The 18844-nt window shown below is 42.6% G+C and overlaps 1 protein-coding gene across 2 annotated transcripts in view; it reads left to right on the forward strand.

Moving 5' to 3' along the window:
• Nucleotides 1-18844, forward strand: part of tbc1d22a (TBC1 domain family, member 22a) — a 175038-nt gene that overhangs the window by 9196 nt on the left and 146998 nt on the right. The window contains exons 3-5 of one of the 2 annotated variants that reach the window (XM_080754694.1): nt 186-375; nt 2132-2438; nt 5237-5413. In XM_080754694.1, coding sequence (XP_080610820.1) covers nt 186-375; nt 2132-2438; nt 5237-5413 — 674 coding nt within the window. The remainder of the gene's footprint in view (nt 1-185; nt 376-2131; nt 2439-5236; nt 5414-18844) is intronic. The other variant, XM_080754695.1, reaches the window with a different exon arrangement.

The following is an 18844-nucleotide window of genomic DNA, read 5'->3' on the forward strand; positions in this document are numbered from 1 at the left end:
CTTCAGACTCCATTTTAACCATGACAGATTAATTGAAAACACCCGTCCTTGGGTTTGGTGACTGATATTGTCCTTCTAATATGTGATATTTCGCCATTCATTTTTTTATTTAATATTCTTTATGTTTATTTTATTTGAAATTGAAATATCCCTCTAACACTGGAACTATCCTCTCTGTCATCCAGCCTGATCAAAGCGGGTAACAAGCCTCCTCCCCCGGCTTCCACGCCAGGCAAACCCAAGAAGGCCACCACCTTCCAGGAGTTTGAGAGCATCACCAGCGACGCCTGGGATGTCGGGGACGACGACGACGAGCTCCTGGCCATGGCGGCGCAGAACCTCAACATCGAGGTCGTCATGGAGACGGCCAATAAGGTGATGGAATACCCCACAATCACATTTAGGGCTGCAATCATTGATTATTTTCTTATTGATTATTCTCTCGATTACGTTTACAATCAATCGAATAATAATTTTGAAATGTGTATATACAGTATATCAATTAATTGTTTAACCACTTAACTCATTGAGTGCCTATCCCGAATTAGTTCGGGATATATGATCGTATCACAGGGTGCCTATCCCGAACAAGTTCGGGATATAAAAAAAAAAAAAAAAAAAAAAAAAAAAAATTTTTTTTTTTTTTGAAAAAATTTTTTTTGAATTTTTTTTTTTTTTTTTTGGACCCCATCAAATCTGGTGAACATGATTTCAATCGCGATTTTGCATGTTCCACCCCCATACAACCCCATCTAACATACAGGGCAGCCATTTTTGTTTACATTACATGTAAAACATAAGGGCGATTATCTCAAGAATGCCTGAACGGATTTCCAATCGGATTTTTTTGTTTGAAAGCTGTGAACAAACTGCACAAATCCACTCCAATGCAATCCAGGATTGCATTGGATTTTTCAGAGCTCATTCTTCTCTGTTTTTTTCCCATGCATGAGGTGTGCAAGGTTTAATCATGGCTAAGTTGACGAAAATAAGGCTTCTAAAATGCTTGGTAGCCAATAGCTAACTTCAAGCTAACTTCATCCTCTTCCTGTACATGCAGTCATGCACAAAGGAAAGTGTTCAGGCAAGTCATGGCTGCAGGGCTTCTGCATATACCAGCATATCTCTATGGGATTTTCTCTGGCCACTGGGCGCCCTCTAGTGGTGAAAGGGGTGGCACTAAATGAGTTAAGTGTTATTCTATACTTTGTCATACAACGGTCTGGTGCCAACAAATTGTTTAAATATTCGATGTACAAGCTCAAAATACATCGTGATGCAACATGTTTAGTTATGAGCTTGTAGATCGGACAGTTGTATATTGGATAGTTTTTGCTATAATGACGTGCCCAAAATAGGGATAGATTGATTGTTAATCATTTATGTTCTGAAACTGTCGATTTATCAATTGTTTTAGAAATGGTTAGATCGATTCGTTCGAACAACGGTTGCACCCCTATACTGTATATCAGTTACTTAATAGATACTGATGGTTACATCCTGAGTGTGACCATTTCGTTGGAAATACGTTCCGCCCACCAATCCCTCTTCAGTTCAGTGATCCTCTGCAAGCTCCAAAGAAAATGTTCTCAAAGAAAATAAGTTCAAACGAACATCAATGGCGTCTCCTAACGGTTGCATAACAGCAGAGCTGTAGGCTCTTGTAATTCTTGTCTCTCCAAAAGCAGTTGAATACAAACCCTCCATAACAAACGCAGTGGCACTGTCAAGTGCGGTGGCACAGTAAGCTTTCTTGCTGCTCTTTTCGACTACCAGAACTAAGTGAACTGTGCGTGTGTTCTAGTGTTGATTTTGACGACTAAAACTATGATGAAATGGACCCAGTGGAGAAGGGATCCAGAAGGGATCCAGTAAAACTAAAGTCATTTTATGTTTGGTTGCGCTCCGATGTTGCGCTCTGAAAACTGCAGCTTCAGTTGATTAAAATCTTATATTTAGTTGACTAAAACTAGTCTAAAACGAAAACACTTCAGACAACTAAATTATGACTAAAATGTAATTAAATTAAATCAAAATTTGCTGTCAAAATCAACACTGGTGTGTTCAGTGAGGTTCTCAGAACCCGACTTGTAGAAGTAAATGTACTTTGTTACTTTATACCACCGTGCAGGTCATAGAGAACCACAGCAGAGAGAGACAGAGACTGGATGACCTGATGGAGCCCCAGCAGAGGGAAGGGGAAGATGAGGTGGAGGAGGAGGAAGAGGAAGAGGAGGAGGAGGAAGCGGAGGAAGAGGCGGAAGAGGAGGAGGAGGAAGACGAAGAGGAGGAAGAGGAGGAGGTGGAGGACAGAGGGAGGGAAGAGGGACAGCAGACCAGCGGCCCCGACGCCTCGTTTGCGTCCGACCCCGGCGGCCTCCCGGGCGACAGCCACATGGTGAAGTCCCACAGCGACGCTCCCATCAGCTCGCCTAAAGGTCAGCATTGCAGCACATCACCTTTAATCCATTTTTGGACTCGGGGCAGCCCTTTAAATAGTGTTTTCATCCATGACAACCCTGAATTACATTACTTTACTGCACCTTACGTTTATGTCATATTACATACAGTGTATATATTTATCCCGGTTCAAACTGGATCCGGTTAGGGCAGATGTGCATGTGCACCATCGCCATAGCACCATAGTTAAATGGAATTAAAAATAAAACGGTCATATCTCGTCAATGGTAGCGGGGGCTTACAAAATAATCCTGTCATATCTCGTCAATGGTAGTGAATGAGTTAATCCAAAAATAAATAGTTCGGTGTGAATGAAACTGCAAATATTACCAAATGGACCCTCACGTTCCCATTGGGTTACATTTGTACACTCTCAGAGTTGAATAATCACTTAAGAGTGAGGCTGTATGTCCATTGTTTGTGTGTCTTTCTGCCTGTTGTTGCTTTCAGATAATGCAGACAGAACTGAGCCCTCAGGCAAGTCCTTGTTATGTTCATAGAGAGATGGTTGACTTGCTAGCGTACCAGTGCCAAGTTCTCTCCTCTCCTCTCCTCTCCTCTCCTCTCCTCTCCTCTCCGTAGGGCAGGGGTCTTCAATGTTTTCAGGCCAAGGAATCCTTAGTTGAGAGAGAGATGAAGCAGGGACCCCCACAACCTTATCATAGATTAGTAGTAATAGTAGTAATAGTTTCATCGTTTGACGGCACAATCATCTGTGTATTTTGGATTCATGTCAATTTGTGTTTTCAGATATAACTTGAACCGTCAATACTTTATAAACTTGACCTTTCACTCTGTACTACTTAGTCTGCTCTTTTTCCCCTCTACACCAAACCTCTTTGCCGAAAATAGCCGAGCTTATAGTTCTGCTATTTTTGGCTAAAGTTCTCAGAATATGGACACTAGGGTTCAAGTGGTTAATATAAAAAAGGAGAAATACACTTTCTATCACTTAAAGGAGGACCCCCTGTAGTAATTCTGAGGATCCCCTAGGGGTCCCGGACCCCCTGTTGAAGACCCCTGCTGTAGGGGCTGGAGTTGAAAGGACACACAGTTGTCCCTAGTCTTATTAGATAATGAAACTGACAAAGGCTTCCATTAGGACAGTTGTGTCGCTATCACACACAGAGGCAGTGTCCAAGGGACTGCTACCAGCCTCTGGCAGTCATCTGCGACAGTGATTCTTAAACTTTTTCATTTCAAGGACCGCCAGTTTTATATACATTAGGCTACAGACCCCCATTTTGATAGGATTTTTTAGCTCTGCGACTCTCAAGCTATACTGTAAAATCCTCAGTGTTGATTTAACTCTGAGAATGTACAATCAGTCTTTCCCTATATGCATTAAGGAGTGGCGGCCCGCCGCCCCTTAAAATCTGGCCGCCGCTCTATGATTTCTTTCTTTTTTTTTCTTTTTTTTTTTTTGCAGAGGAATTCTTTTCTCAACAACGTGACTCATGTTTAGAATACTGTCGTTCTCTCGCTTAGGCACAGTTGGAAGGAGATGGTTCTTTTTTAACTGAGTTAGAATCGCGCGAACACACCCGACCCGAAAAACCCAGAACATTTTCCACGTGTGCATTCCATGCAGTATACTTGGGCAAACTTTCTCTATGTTTTCTTATTTGGAAATGTCCATTTCATTTGTTTTTTCGTACGGTTAGGGTTACGCAGACATAGTGATACACACAAGTTAATTAAATAAGTCATAAAAATGAATTATGTTTTAAAGTCCCTGTTTTAAAAAATAACCTCTCCTTACTGGCTTTAATTTATTTTCATTTGTGCAAACAAAACAGCAGCAAGAACACTTTGCCTTGTTTTATATTTGCTCTCATGAAAATGTATACACATTAATACGACTGCGGCATAACGGTTTAACTTGTATTTATCCACTGAAGTTGACTGGAGCCAGCCGTTCTTCAGCCTCATACAGTTTAAAACTGGACCTGTGGGTCCATTCTTACACTTTAAAGTTAAATTAACACTGATGGAAGCTGCACTAAAACAACTACAAAGATCTCAGCCAAGCCGGGTTGCATACCCAGGCCTGTGTCAGTCGCCCCTTTGGGCACAAGTGAAAGTGCTGTATAGAGGCCCCTCAATCTGTGATTGCTTTATTTAATTTTTCTCTCTTGTTTTTCTTGTACCTTTGTGGATTTCACTGACTTTATAATTAACTTTTTCTCTTAGGATATTTTTTATGTCTATGTGGTGAAATTAGAAGGGACTAAAGACCCATGAGGGAGGAAGCGTATGGGGATTGTTGAGTGTTGTTTCGTGTCAAGTCCTAAGTGTTATCCCAAAGTTCACCGTAGCATCTGATCTTTGCTTTATTACTGGGTATTAAAGGAAAAAAAGGAGAGAAAAATGCATGTATTGTATACTGTACACTGCAGTATGTTCTTCAACTGCCCTACTACTTATGCTGAATACAGTTCAAATAAACAAATAAAAACTAGACTAAAATGTTAGGGACTAGTGAAGGGATCCAGTACACCTAAAAGACAAGACATTTCATGTTCGGTTGCGCTCGGGTGTTGAGCTCTGAAAATAGCAAGCTCACACATTGTTAGCTTGTAGATTTAGTCGACAGAAATCTTATGATATTTATTTGAGAAAAAAACTAGACTAAAACTTATTCAAAAGACTATGACTAAAACTAAGTCAAAACTTGCTCTAAAAATGAACACTAACAAAGGTAGGAAATGGTGTACATGAAACTGCGTGTGTGTTGTCTGTTGTTAACGCTCTCTGGTCTGTGACCTGTCCCCAGATGCAGGTGAGCGCGCCTCTCTCTACAGACAGCGTTCTCTGCCCCATCGGCCCACGATCCCCATGGTGGCCCGCATAGCCGACCAGAACACGTCAGGCACGCCCGCCATGACGGAGAGAGAGGCCTCCCGCCTCGACAAGTTCAGACAGCTGCTCGCCGGCCCCAACACTGACCTGGGTAATGCGCACGCATGCACGCACACACACACACAGAGAACACCGAGGCACACGGGCATACGTGTGGTGTATCCGGGACACTTATTTCGGTGGAGGGGGGGGGGGGGGGGTATGAAGTGATAATTTAAGGACTTTTAAGACCTTTTTAATTCCTAAAAGAAAAGGAGAAAAAAAACCATGTCAAATAATTTAAGAGAGGCAAAAACTGTGAAATTAGCCAATCTACAATCTCATAATGCCTCTCATGCAACGTGAAGCGTTGTGAGCTTCTGCTATTTTCACAATATTTATCTGTGGAACAGAGTCAAACAAAATGTAATGCGACTCCTACAATTCCAAGTTCTTGTCAGGATGGAGGGTCCCCAGTTCACATTTGATTATTTCGGGGTGTCGCTGCCTGAAAAGGTTGAACTACTGATATACAGTATCTGCCCAAGACCCCCTTCTCTCTCTTTTCCTTTTCTCTCTCTCTGACCTCTCTCCCTCTCGCTCACTCTCTCTCCCTCTCTCCCTCTCTGGGAGCCAGCTGTGTTATTCTCCCACCGATGAGGCTGGGACGCTTGAGAACCATCTGGACCATTCAGGGATACAAGGACAAACAACAGCGTTTAAATTAAACGACAGGCACATAGTTTGTCCAAATCCTAGAGACTTGTCCGTCTGCCCAATGCCTGGCCAATGGCCCAGAATAGGGACACTAGTAGGGCTGCACAATTAATCGTTTTTAAACCGAAATCGCGATTTCGGTTTTGAAACCACGCAAACCACGCAATTAGCAAATCGCAAAGGTGCATAATAATCGCAAACGTGATTTCTGTGTGTAGCTCCCCTCCTCCGTCCCCTGCACACATGTGAAACTTAATAAAAGGGAATCTTTTGAAAATATAACTGAACTGAATCAAACCATTTGCATGATTTCCAATTTGCCTAGTTATTAATAATCAATTTCTTTTTAAATGTATTACACAATAAATATCCAACGGAAGCTTCGGAAGCTTGACTTAACTCACTTAGCGCCGAGCGAGCCAGATTTCAATATGAATCTGCGCTTATAACGCCAGGAAATAGCTATATTGAATCCCCAAAATCACATTACATAACCAGGTACACGTGCCTGCGAATGCCACAAGATGACCACTAGAGTGAGCCATAGCCCATAGACTTTCCATGGTCCCATGTTAAGTCAGAATAAAAAACGAGGTTCAGGACATAACAGGATGGTACAATGACATGCTCTCCATTGACATTCAATGGACAGGCCGCGGGCCGCCATTTGAGCTCAATACTGCTCAATTCGTGCTTGATCGTCTCAAACCACCATTGGTATGGGCATCGGAACGTATATAGATGCCACACAGAAAGTTTCCGAATCAAAATCCGACCTAGTGAAGCTACGTGAGGGTCGGATGGTTTGCATTGAGCCTAGCGGCTAACAGAGGCCTACGTAAACAGGAAGCTATGGCTTAAAGGTGACGTCATAATCGTATCCTTTTTTTTCACGGTTTTCATCTGTATGCTAGTCGAAGGTAAGCTAACCGTTCCGCTCCGTCTATCAACCCAAATTAAAAGCTTAAACAATGCTTTTATATAAAAGTCGCTCCGAGTCGCTCGGCACTAAACGCCATCATTAGTTAGTCGCCCCGAAAGTCGCTCGGCGCTAAGTGAGTTAAGGTAGTGAAGTGATTTTATTTGGTTAAAATAATTTATTATATCAACCATTTAACTTTTTTTTTGTTTTAACTAAAAAACTATCACTTATCCTACCTTTAAATAAATAGATAAATATCGCGAATAAAATCGCAATTGCAATATTAGTCAGAAAAATCACAATTACATATTTTCCCAAAATCGTGCAGCCCTAGACACTAGGCAAAATCCTTCCATAGAGTTTGAACCTTGGTCAAAATGTTGCTCCCACTGTCGACTCAGTCAGACCTGGAAATATATGTTGTTATATATTTCAATCCAGGAAAGCATTTTTGTCATTATAGATGTTACTAGCTAAGCTCCGACATCTGGTGTGGCCTACTTCTGGCCTACATCTTGCATGCATCCGTTTTGCACGAAAAATATTCCTTGGGCTAAAAACAGCCCCACAAGACTATGGTTTAGTGATGAAAAGTGATGAGTCATCACTTTTCACAGTTTTGTGGGGTCCGTTTTAGCCCAAGGAATGTTTTTCGTGCAAAACAAATACTTGCAATAGATTCAGAATCATGAAAACCCCCTAGTCTGACCCCTCATTATGCTACTTAAAGCAGATTAATGTTTTGCTTTTTTTTCCTCCTGTATTGTAAAGTTAATGGGACACCAACTCTAGCGGCTGATAACACCAATTTAGCTGTGTCTCAGAAAGTGTTATTATACCAAAATATAATCTACAGATACTGTATAGAGCTTTTCAAAAATGCATGGTAACCTTTCGGATACCCACATCTTGTATGGCCCATGGACTATATGAAGATGAAAGTCGGTGAAGTGGTTATTTAAGTAGTTCACAAATGATCCCTCAATGAGTAGAACCAGGATATTATTTTGTTCTGTGCCCAGTGTAATAATACTTTAAACAACAAACTTGTTTCTGTTTGGCAATTATCAGTGTAGAGAGATCTGGATGTAAAAAAAAAAAAAAAGATGGTTAGAGTACAGTGGGGCACACACTAAGCCAGAACTGTCCTTCCTAACAGCATTTCACTTCCGTCAAAGATGCAGCTGATTGTGAATTTGTGGGACAATTTTGGCAGCAGTAGAGAGACTGTCTCGACTGGATTTGCTTGGCTCGGCGAACGAGGGCACTCTCTGACAAGTGTCTTTTTAAAAGGCCCTTCTGTTGGCCTAGACACAATACTGTACACGACAAGAGTGGAAAGCACTTTGGAACAAGTGCAACAGTTGAGCTGCTGTACAATATTGAACCAATTAGAATGTTTGTAAACAAAAGGTTTGAATATCACGCCAGGGCGTATGATTGCAAAGCAGAAGTACGGCAATGCAGCATCACACACTTAACTCATACCCTGCCAAAAAAGACGTTTTCTATAATAAAAACGTCTTTTTAACTATGGCCTTCCCTGCCAGACGTCTTCTGGACGTCTTTAAAAAAAAAAAAAAAAAAAAAAAAAAGGTTAAGGTTAACACAAACTCTGCCATCAAAATACCCCTTTGTACCCCTTCTCTGCCATGCCCGTAGAACCCGTAAATGTAATAAAAATTAATTAAAAATCATTTTTTTATCGAAGCGCAACTAAAATAGGCCGGAACTAATGCTCCGTGATCGGTTTCTACACGGACACATTATTGAGCGGACAAATTTAACATTGGAGTCCCTGAACCGGAAGTCCGTCCTCTATTTTGGCCCAGCTTACTGTCTGAGCTCCGCGGCTTACAGATGGAGAAGTTATTGATCAATTGAAAAAGTTTCAACGGATTTGAGAAGCTGATGGAATACGCGAACACACGAGCAGTGTCCGATCACGCACGATGGGAACTGGACGAGCGCCCACGTTAACAGGTAGGACTTGGAGAAGCCGGCAGTGAAAGACATAGAGAAATTAACGGGCTTTGAAAACAACGGCCGTAAACTACGAATGAGTTAAGGTGTATGTATATATGCATACTGTATGTGCATCATCTCTGCCAAGACGACTTTCCAAGTATGAGTTCATATGCAAACGCAAATGCTTTAATTGAACTAAATCCCCAGGCGCATATACTTTCCCCCCTACTTTTTTCCTTCTTACACCCCTCTCTTTGACAAAAATAGCCGATCTGCAAGCTGTGAGCTTCCAGCTTGGCTATTTTGGCATAATGTTCAGCTATTATGATGACAATGCTAGGGTTCCTGTAGGCCTGTCAGGCATGCTCACAACACGTTGCGATGCGAAACGTTGTGGGCTTGTAGATAAGCTATTTCCGCTATTAATGTTTTTTTTTGTTCTTGTTATTAAATACTTTTTTGTATATTTGTTATATCTGCCCTGTGCAACTTCAAAGCCTACAAACCAAATAGAAATATCATTTATATTCACGTTTCAGTGTTTTCAAATACAAAAAAAAAATACAATGAAATTGTTAATACACAATTAACCCATACAGGGCCAGATTTCCAAAATATGAATATGAATGTGCGCTTATAACGCCAGGAAATAGCTATTTTGTATCCCCCCAGACCACCTTAACCAGACCACCTTAACGAATGCACGTTCAGCATACCATACCACCAGATGACCACTAGAGACCACCATACACCATACACTGACATGGTCCCATGTTAAGCCTGTTTAAATCCACATAACAGGATGAGACGCTGACTTGGTCCTCATTGACTTAACATGGACGGGCCGCCGGTCACCATTTCAGCTCAATACTGTTCAATTCGTGCTTGATCGTCTCAAACCACCATTGGTATGGGCATCGGGACGTATATAGATGCCACACAGAAAGTTTCAGAATCAAAATCCGACCTAGTGAAGCTACGTGAGGGTCGGATGGTTGCATTGAGGCTAACGCTAGCAGAGGCCTGTTGTCAACAGGAAGCCCTGGTTTAAAGGTGACGTCATAATCGTATCCTTTTTTTTCACGGTTTACGTGTGGACATTAGCTGAGGTAAGCTAACCATTTCGCTCCGTCTATAAACACATATTAAAAGCTTAAACAATGCTTTTATATAAAAGTCGCTCCGAGTCGCTCGGCACCAAACGCCATAGTGAACTAGTCGCTCGTAAAGTCGCCCGGCGCTAACTGAGTTAACAGTAATTTAAAACGTCATAATCGTGACAGCCTTAGGTTCACGCGATGAGGGACATAAGAGACCAAGTCAGTGTCTGTCTATAGTTTTGTGCTTTTGCGCTTATTCTGGCCGTTCCAAACTTAGTTTTTTCTTCATGAATCGTCTCATTATAGTTCCCTGAAACGACCCAAAGTGTTTTTAGTCCACCACATATTAACCCGGATGAGAAAACGGGCTGTGTTTACTTTCCAGAGAGCTCAGGCGAGATTCTAGCATATCGGGAGATACGTTTTAGTTTGGATGTCCCCTTTAACTAGATGAGAAGGAAAACCTCTTATGTTCTCTCCTTAGGACCCCCCCAACCCCTTTCTCTCCCCCTCTATCTCTCTCCCTCCCCGCCCTCTCCTAACCGTACCCTTTTAGCCTCGTGTAAGATGCTGTTAGCAGTCTGTTTAGCATGTAAGGTCTGGCAGAAGTTATTGACCTGTGTGTGTGAGTGAGACATCTAATTAGTCTGGAGGTCCTGAGGTGAGCCCTCCCACTGTGTGAACCTGTCCACATTGTCCTGTCTCCTACTGTACAGGCACAGCAGGGGACGGCAGTTGCATTTATTGCATCGCAAACTAGACCAGTTGTGATAAATCCACACTACTACTAAAGCATCCACTCCAGAGAACCATATTAATTACAAGTTTCTTCGTTTTGGAGTTAAAACTTGTGAGGTCTAAAGTTCAGTCGGTTTATTTTCTTTCTCTCTGTGAATCCGTGCCATCTTCTACTGCAACTGGGGGTCTCATCTTGTGTGTGTATGTGTGAGTTGTTGGGAGTATGGCTTTGCATGTGAATGTTTGTGTGTGTACGGTATTTGTGAGGGAGTATATGAGAGCGTTTGGGTGCATGACAGGATGTGTTTTGTGGGTGTGTGTGCACGTGCGCCAGAGAGATTATTGAGCGTAAAATCAGTAGAGAGAATGCTGCTCAAACCACGTTTTGTTATCATCTGGACACCTGAAAGTGCAGCCTCCACCAACACACCTTCTATCCCATTTTACAGCTTCCTTTCACCTGTGGTTAATTAAATGTGCCTACTCTGTGTGATATGTTTCTTGTGTTTGCGTGTGTGTGTTCCTCGAGGCCACAAGGCCAGCTCTTGCATACTTTTTAGTTTGTCACTTTTCTAGTCGTAAGAGCTGGCATCTGACATCAGGCAATTACAGCCGAGTGGCGACAGAGAGGCTGTTGCTATGGCAATGCTCCTTCGCCCTCTTCTCTTTCCCTGGCAATCTATCTAGCCTCTCATCTCTACATCTCACTCACTCACCGCACGCACGCACACACTCACAAATTCGTGCACACATACTGTACCCACAAGCAGGCATGCACACTGTTTCTTATGCTCCCTGGCTATATCACTGTACCCTCTGTTGGTGGTGCTGCTGTGCTGTGTTAGGTCTCTCTGTCTCTCTCATGTGTACAGTACATATGGTAGATAACGTATTTATGACATACCCATGTGTCCATGGGTCAGGGGAATATATTATATTGGTCAGCTGCTGTAAACTCCCAAGAGATTATAAGGCAGCGGACCAATCAGCGCCGCTAAATTGCCACCGCGGGCTGAACCGCGGGCTGACCTCGCTGCTTAAGGAACCATGAACATGGAAAGTCGGCCACCAAGCGCCGGAGTTTATCTGGGCAAAAAGAAACCAAAATGCAGAGTGGGGAAAAACAGTGACCCTTCACAGTTCACAGGACGGCCTCAGGAGGGCGAGGCTCACCAGCTAACCATTTCAGCTAAACCTTTTTGTGTCCAAGCCAAGGCACACCGAAGTGTAAGACAAAATCCAATCCATAGTCAACAATAACACACTGCATTGTAAAAATATAAGTATATACTTAAGTATAAATGTCAAAGTGGCCCACAGTAAGACACTTAACCCCTCTAATGGCTCCCTTCCCCCTGACCATCGTCACCATCTTAGCAGCCATCCGCTGGGTGCAGCTGAAACCGTATTTCCCCCTCTGGAATCTGGATTAATAAAGGCCCCTTTTATACTGCCGACTGCACTTTCCATGCTGCAGCACCATGACAATCCTGTTACACGGCTTGCCGACATATGACGGGCTTACCATCAGCATTTGCTAAATGTAATGGCTGCCCACAAAAGTGTGAGTGGCCGTGTAATTCAATTTAACTCACCCCTAATGCTTACATTTGAAGACACCATATGCGAGATGGAAATTTCACAGGCATGGAAACTTAAAGAGAAGCGAGAAGCGCGAAATGCGGCATTAGTCTGTCTGGATACAGTAGGTGTATGGTATCTCTGACAAATGAGGTAATGTTACGGTGAGTGAAAGGCTCACCGTAGTTGACACAGCGTGTCTGTTATGGAGGAGAGGAGTAACCACACTGAACCAGAGCAAAGGAAACGACACGTAACACTGCTGAGTAAAAGCTGTTATTTTGTAGCCTCGCGTAGCCAGGCTTACTCATCTGCGAAGAGAAAAGCCTGGTGACAATATCAGGCAGAGACCGTTCAACTTCCGCCGTGTGAGCTTCCCCGGAAGTGAGCTTCCCCGGAAGTTTTTTCGACCAATCACAGACAGCACGGTTCCTGAAAATCTATTCCCCGCAGCAACATTTTTCTGTTCTCCCTCTCGCTTTTTCTCCTCTCCGGTTGTGCTCGCAGGCACAGCAAACGAATAACAAACACGTAATCTATAAAAGGCACCGAAAGAAAAAAACGCTGTCTCCCCAGTGGAATTGAACATGACGTAACTTCCGTTAAACGCAGCACTTCCGCCACTTCGGCGAGGACCAACCGGAAGTCATATTGTGGCCAGGGTGGTTATTTTGAGCAGTGATTCCCAAACAATGGGTCATTAATTTTTTTTTTACTTTTGAAAAAAGTTTAAGAAATGTAAAAACAAAACAGAAACTAGAAAAAGTGCTCGTCGGAGCACAGGTGTCCACCTGGTCAGGTACTTGTGCGCCAGCGGACGGACGGACAGAAAGACAGACAGGGGGCAAAACAGATTCTCGGCCACTCCTTCGGCCTGGCGGAGACAAAAATAATAAGTTCAAGAGATAAAGAAAGATACAGTAACTGACCTCCACACCCAAATCTCCCTGACTCCCCCCCCCCCCTAACTGCGCGAGGTGCTTGTTGCGAGTTTGTAGATCTGCTGTGTTTTCCGCGTGACACCATCGTACGACAAAGTCAAACACAGGGCTTTGTAGGTTTAGGAAAACGTATTTTATGTATAGCAGTCTAACTATAACTACTGTATATATGTATACAGTAGTTTTAAAAATAGTTCTAAGACAAGTGGATGGCAGTGTTCACACCGACTATATAAAAAAGAAATACAAGGGTGAACGACAAAGTTATAGTTATCTTTATAGTTATCGTGCTCGGTGGGAATGGTGCTTTCTACTGGCTGGACTGTAATCATGTTAGGAAATGATCATGTGCATGCATGCATGCATGCGTGTATGCTACTGTGTGTGTGTGTGCTGCTATGTCCTTTCCTCAGGACAAACCAGTCTAACATCACAACCTAGAGGTAAAGATGGGTACTTCAGGTAGGGCTACAACTATGGATTATTGCGACCATCAGTCTGTCTGTCACGTCATTTTACGTCACGTCACACTTTTGCCCTACTCATATCTCCGCCATCGTTGCCCCTATCCATGTGAAATTTTCCACACACAATCCTTGTCTGCCAATCCACAACCTCCACCCTTCCAGGGACCCCCGCCAAAAAGCTAAAAAACTACGAAATGACATCGTTGCCCCTATCCATGTGAAATTTTCCACACACAATCCTTGTCTGCCAATCCACAACCTCCACCCTTCCAGGGACCCCCGCAGCTCCAGGGACCCCCGCCAAAAAGCTAAAAAACTACCAAATGACGCCCCCAAATCGCCTGCTCACCGTGCTGCTCTGCCACAGACAAAGAGATGTCTACACACATCTCATCAAATTGGATCTCCTCTTTTCTCACATGCCCCTCTTCTAGCGCCACCATGAGGCCGGTTCTTGCAAAACACATTTACGGACACAGCTCCTACAATTTCTGCCCTAAAATCACGCAAATCGGACACGGTATGTCTACACTCATGTCTTCAACATGGATCTGTCCCATATAGCGCCACCATCAAGCCGATTTCTTTGAACACATTTTTGGACCTAAAATCATTCTGCAACCTGATGGTCGCTTATCTCCCGATTACTGGTTTACCCTATCAACTAATCAGAGCTCGGTTCTATTTTGGAGAGTGGATACACGGCACAGACCACCAAAACACAATGTGTATATTGATGAGTCAAACTTGTATTGCGTTGTGTAAAGTTTGACCATTGAAAATTCTCTTTTGGGATACACAAGTCTATTTTCCATTAAATTAAGGTCTGCACAGATGCGGCTGCTGCCGAGACTCCATCAGTCCGTCTAATCCGCTGCACAGCTGGTGATATTTCGATCGTGATTAATCCGCTCTCAAATCTTCTATTAACAACTAGGTGTGCTCTCATGCTCATTTCAGCACGGCTGAAGAGCCTATTTCAACAAATTGCTTTGTAAGAAGAACTACCTGTAGTATAATATCAATATTTACCACCAGAGGGGGGCTCAAGTACCACCTGCTGTACTAGTACCACAGGCTGGGAACACATTTTAGTGTAGTACAGTATGTAGCAACATATTTGTTTTTGTAATTTTTGAATAATATTTGAATTTTTTTCAGAAATCTTAGGTCAGGCCTAAATGGGTTAAAGATGCCGTCCTGATGATTGCGGCACTGTTTGATGTAATAACAGCTATAGAGTGACAGAATAAATGCCATTGTTTGTCATAGCAGCGGCGGAAATTGCATTATTGCATGGAACAAGGTTACTTAGTGTTCTTCACAGCATGATGAAGTACCAATAATAATGCTTAACACTGTCTGGTGCAGTGACATCAAACTGTGTCTCCCGCTCGCGGTCTGTCTGTGCTTGGTGTGTGCGTGATCCCACGAGTCCACTACAGCTGTGATTCCCAACCAGGGGGCCAGGGTGACAACGGGGTGATGTCAAGAATTGAATTACACTGCCTTGTAAGCAATTTTCTTCTGAAGTTAAATATATTTTATTATAAGAAAAGAAGAAAAAAAAAAAAAGGATCCGTTCCCTATTACACCATGCAGGCCAATGGTTTCAGCCAGAAATGTTAATTTGAAATTAGGTAGCAGGAAGAACAAATGTTGAAATCAATATTCCCAATGCCATACATGCTCGCTGAAGAACAACATCATTGTAAAATCATTTTGCACTTTTGAACAAATTATTAGATAATTTTGCACTTTTTACCAAATTATCGGTCAAAACCATTACTAATCAGTGTTCTCACTTCTCAGAGTCTGCAAAATTGGCATTGGTATTGGAGTTGGACCCAAACATCGGTCATCGGCCAGGCTCTGTACTCGTAATTATGATGATCCCAAAGCAACCATGAGTTGGATCAGGCTCTGAAACCCTAAGCTCTGAAAGGCTTACTGTTGCCAAACATTTGCCTGCACCGTCCGCCACACACAGCAACCGAGCTAATATATAAAAGTTTGTGCTTCAGTAAAGTTGTCTTTGAGAAACTGTCAGCTGGAGCTTGTTGGAATTTATAGCGTTGCCTAATACAATGGTTCTCAACCTGTGGGTCGGGACCCCCAGAGGGGTCCCCAAATTATTTTGAGGGGTCCCCAGATGTTTAGCTAAATGTTAACATTGTTTGCTCACTAAAGACCAACATACAGTATACGTGTATAGACCCACAGGGTATTTGCACATTTCTAAAGTGACAATTTAAGGACCTAAGACCTTTTTAGTACCGCTGGTCAAACATTGGTAACATTGTCAAATATTAGGCAGAAATTGTGAAAATAGCAGATCTACATGCTAGATCTGCTATTTTTACAATGGAATAGATCGAGTCAAACTAAATGTAATGCCAACTACAACAATTGCAAGTGCTTGTGCAGAGTGGGGGGTCCCCAGTTGAAATATGATTATTTTGGGGGTCACGGTCTGAAAAGGTTGAGAACCACTGACAGATCTATCACGAGAAAGTCATTTTGTTCAAGCTCTCTCACACACACACACACACACACACACACACACACACACACACACACACACACACACACACACACACACACACACACACACACACACACACACACACACACACCTAAGCTTGGTGTCCTCACCAAGCCATCTGGGTCTATCCATCAGACGCTCTGAACAGGTATAATATAAAGGGGGGAGGGGGGGGGGGGGGTACAGTATCTTTTTACAAGACTGCCATTAGTTTATGAGCCGTCTGCTTCATGGCGCCGTGGCTTTGTCCTTTAGATGAGTTACGGCGTCCACAACGCTCGCTCAGCACTCAAGGTTTAATAGAACGAGGCTTTAACTTTTCAACGCACCCCATGATAAAGGTGTCAGTCCAGTGGAGCGGGTGGCGTTTTGCGGGGCTGTTCGGCCGGCATGCTGGGCTTTCATACACAGCGACAATATACCTTTGACTGCTCAAGTTGGACCGTAATTGGCCTGGGTTTTGCTGGGGAATCTCTTACTTTACAACAGTGGTGATTATGTTTTAGTGCAGGGGAAGCCCAATGTGACTTGTGTCCAACGGGTTGTGGAACGCGGCCCACTTTTACTGACCGTATTTAGTTGCCGTGCTGTAATAATCTAGATCACTGTTTCGCAAACAGTGGGCCAGGACCCATTTTCATGGGTTTGCTAGTTAATGTCCCTTTTTCCCTTCGTTTCCTACTATCAAATATTTTAAAAAATCCCCCCAAAACAAAAACAAAATAATCTATCTAATAATAATAATTTCATAAATTAGGAAAATCTTAAAGCTCACAAGGTGCGCACATGTTGAGCTTCTAGATTCAACATGTTGAGGCACATGTTGAGCTTGTAGATTGGCTCTTTTCACAAGTTCGGGTCCCGGGGGCGGGGAGACATCGAATTTCACTTTTTGGGTTTCGAGCTAAAAGCAACAATGTTTGCTGTGAGACCAGGTGTGACTTGGGATTTTGTGACAACCGCACATCGTTATTGAAATATACGGCTGTAGGAAAAGTCATGAATGATTTTTTATTTATTTTTTAACTACATCAGTACTTATATTCTATACCCTAAAGACGGTCGGGCTCTAATTCCTCCTCTCCACTGACATGAACATTATGTCTGCGTTTGGTCTGAGCAAAACTTTAGAACTTAATGTTTCTCCTCAAGTTTACAAAATGTTTACAGGTGCTGCTGACCCAATAAAATGTTGGCCTATGGTGTTATGCCTTATCTACAATCTTCAATTTATATGTGAGCTACCTCTTAACACTGGATCCACTTCACATTTGTATTGACAGAACTCCTGATAATAGCCAGGCCTGTGGAGTTTTGAGTCTCTGTGTGTGTGTGTGTGTGTGTGTGTGTTCTATGATTATATATAAAAAATAAACTATATAGAAAGATATGGGTTGTTTTTAGGGTTCAGGGCTTACGTTGTACGCAGTGACTGAGTGAGGTCAATTTCGTCTCAGTTGGGTGGAAACCTTATTGTCCAAAACAGAACAGAGCAGAAATACAAACCTGTGTTCCAGTGGATCTATTTAGTGTCTCCACAAGTATAGGACAAACATGGATAGAGTATCGTCATTGTCGGCCAGAAACCTTGTATCTCCATATTTCATCATCCCCCCCCCCATTCATTAATTTTATACAGTATAGTTATACAGTTATACCATTTTATACTAACTATAATGCACTATTTAACACTATATATTTAACTCATTTACTGCCACCAGTAAACATGTATTGCAACAGTTTTGGTCTTTTTAACGTGTGCGCGTGCGTGTCCATCGTGCACGATCGTGCACAGATCTTACACGACGTGTGTGCATGCTGTACGGCATTTGCTAAGCTTGTGCATAGCCTATTTTTGGTTACCATATATTTCCAAATTGTAGCCCAAGCGCAAATAGCAGCCGGGCACATAATACCCGCCGGGGGTCTGACACCGTTTTGCGCATCGACTCCCAATCAAATAGATGCAAATAAGTATTGCAAGTAGTCACCCATTTTTTTTTTTAAATGCCGGAGCTTCAAATCAATTTTACAAATTAAACTTAGGGGCTACTATTTAGAAATATGCAGTATTAGTTATTTTAAGATGAAAGAGTATTTGAAGTGGTCCAAGATAGCGCCGCCCATGGCTGCTGTGGTGACTACGTGTTGCGTTCTGATTTGAATGCAAAAATGTAGTATGCCAAAGCAAATTCCTATGTGTATTACACAATGGTTAATAAAGTAATCTGAATCTGAATCTGGTCAAACTAGTGATAGAATACATACTCCAGAAAACCCTAATGATCTCGGCTATTTCATGAATGCAAAAGTCAATGCCTCAATCTGCAATTTCTTCAACTGGCTGTCTGTATGGCTGCCAAAACATTCTAATTATTTTACATCTTTTACTTGTTTACCAAACACTGTGCTAGTGTGAAGGGGGCTGCTTCCACGCTGTTTCACAAGACTTACTAAATGTTTCGCTTTAATCCATGTGCAAAGAGACAGAAAGGCACACTCACTGAACTGACTGGCACACACACACACACACACATGCACGCTCATACACAAGAACCCTCTGA

The sequence above is a fragment of the Nannobrachium achirus genome (genome assembly GCF_963921795.1).
Source record: "Nannobrachium achirus genome assembly, chromosome: 23".
Classification (NCBI taxonomy): Eukaryota; Metazoa; Chordata; class Actinopteri; order Myctophiformes; family Myctophidae; genus Nannobrachium; species Nannobrachium achirus.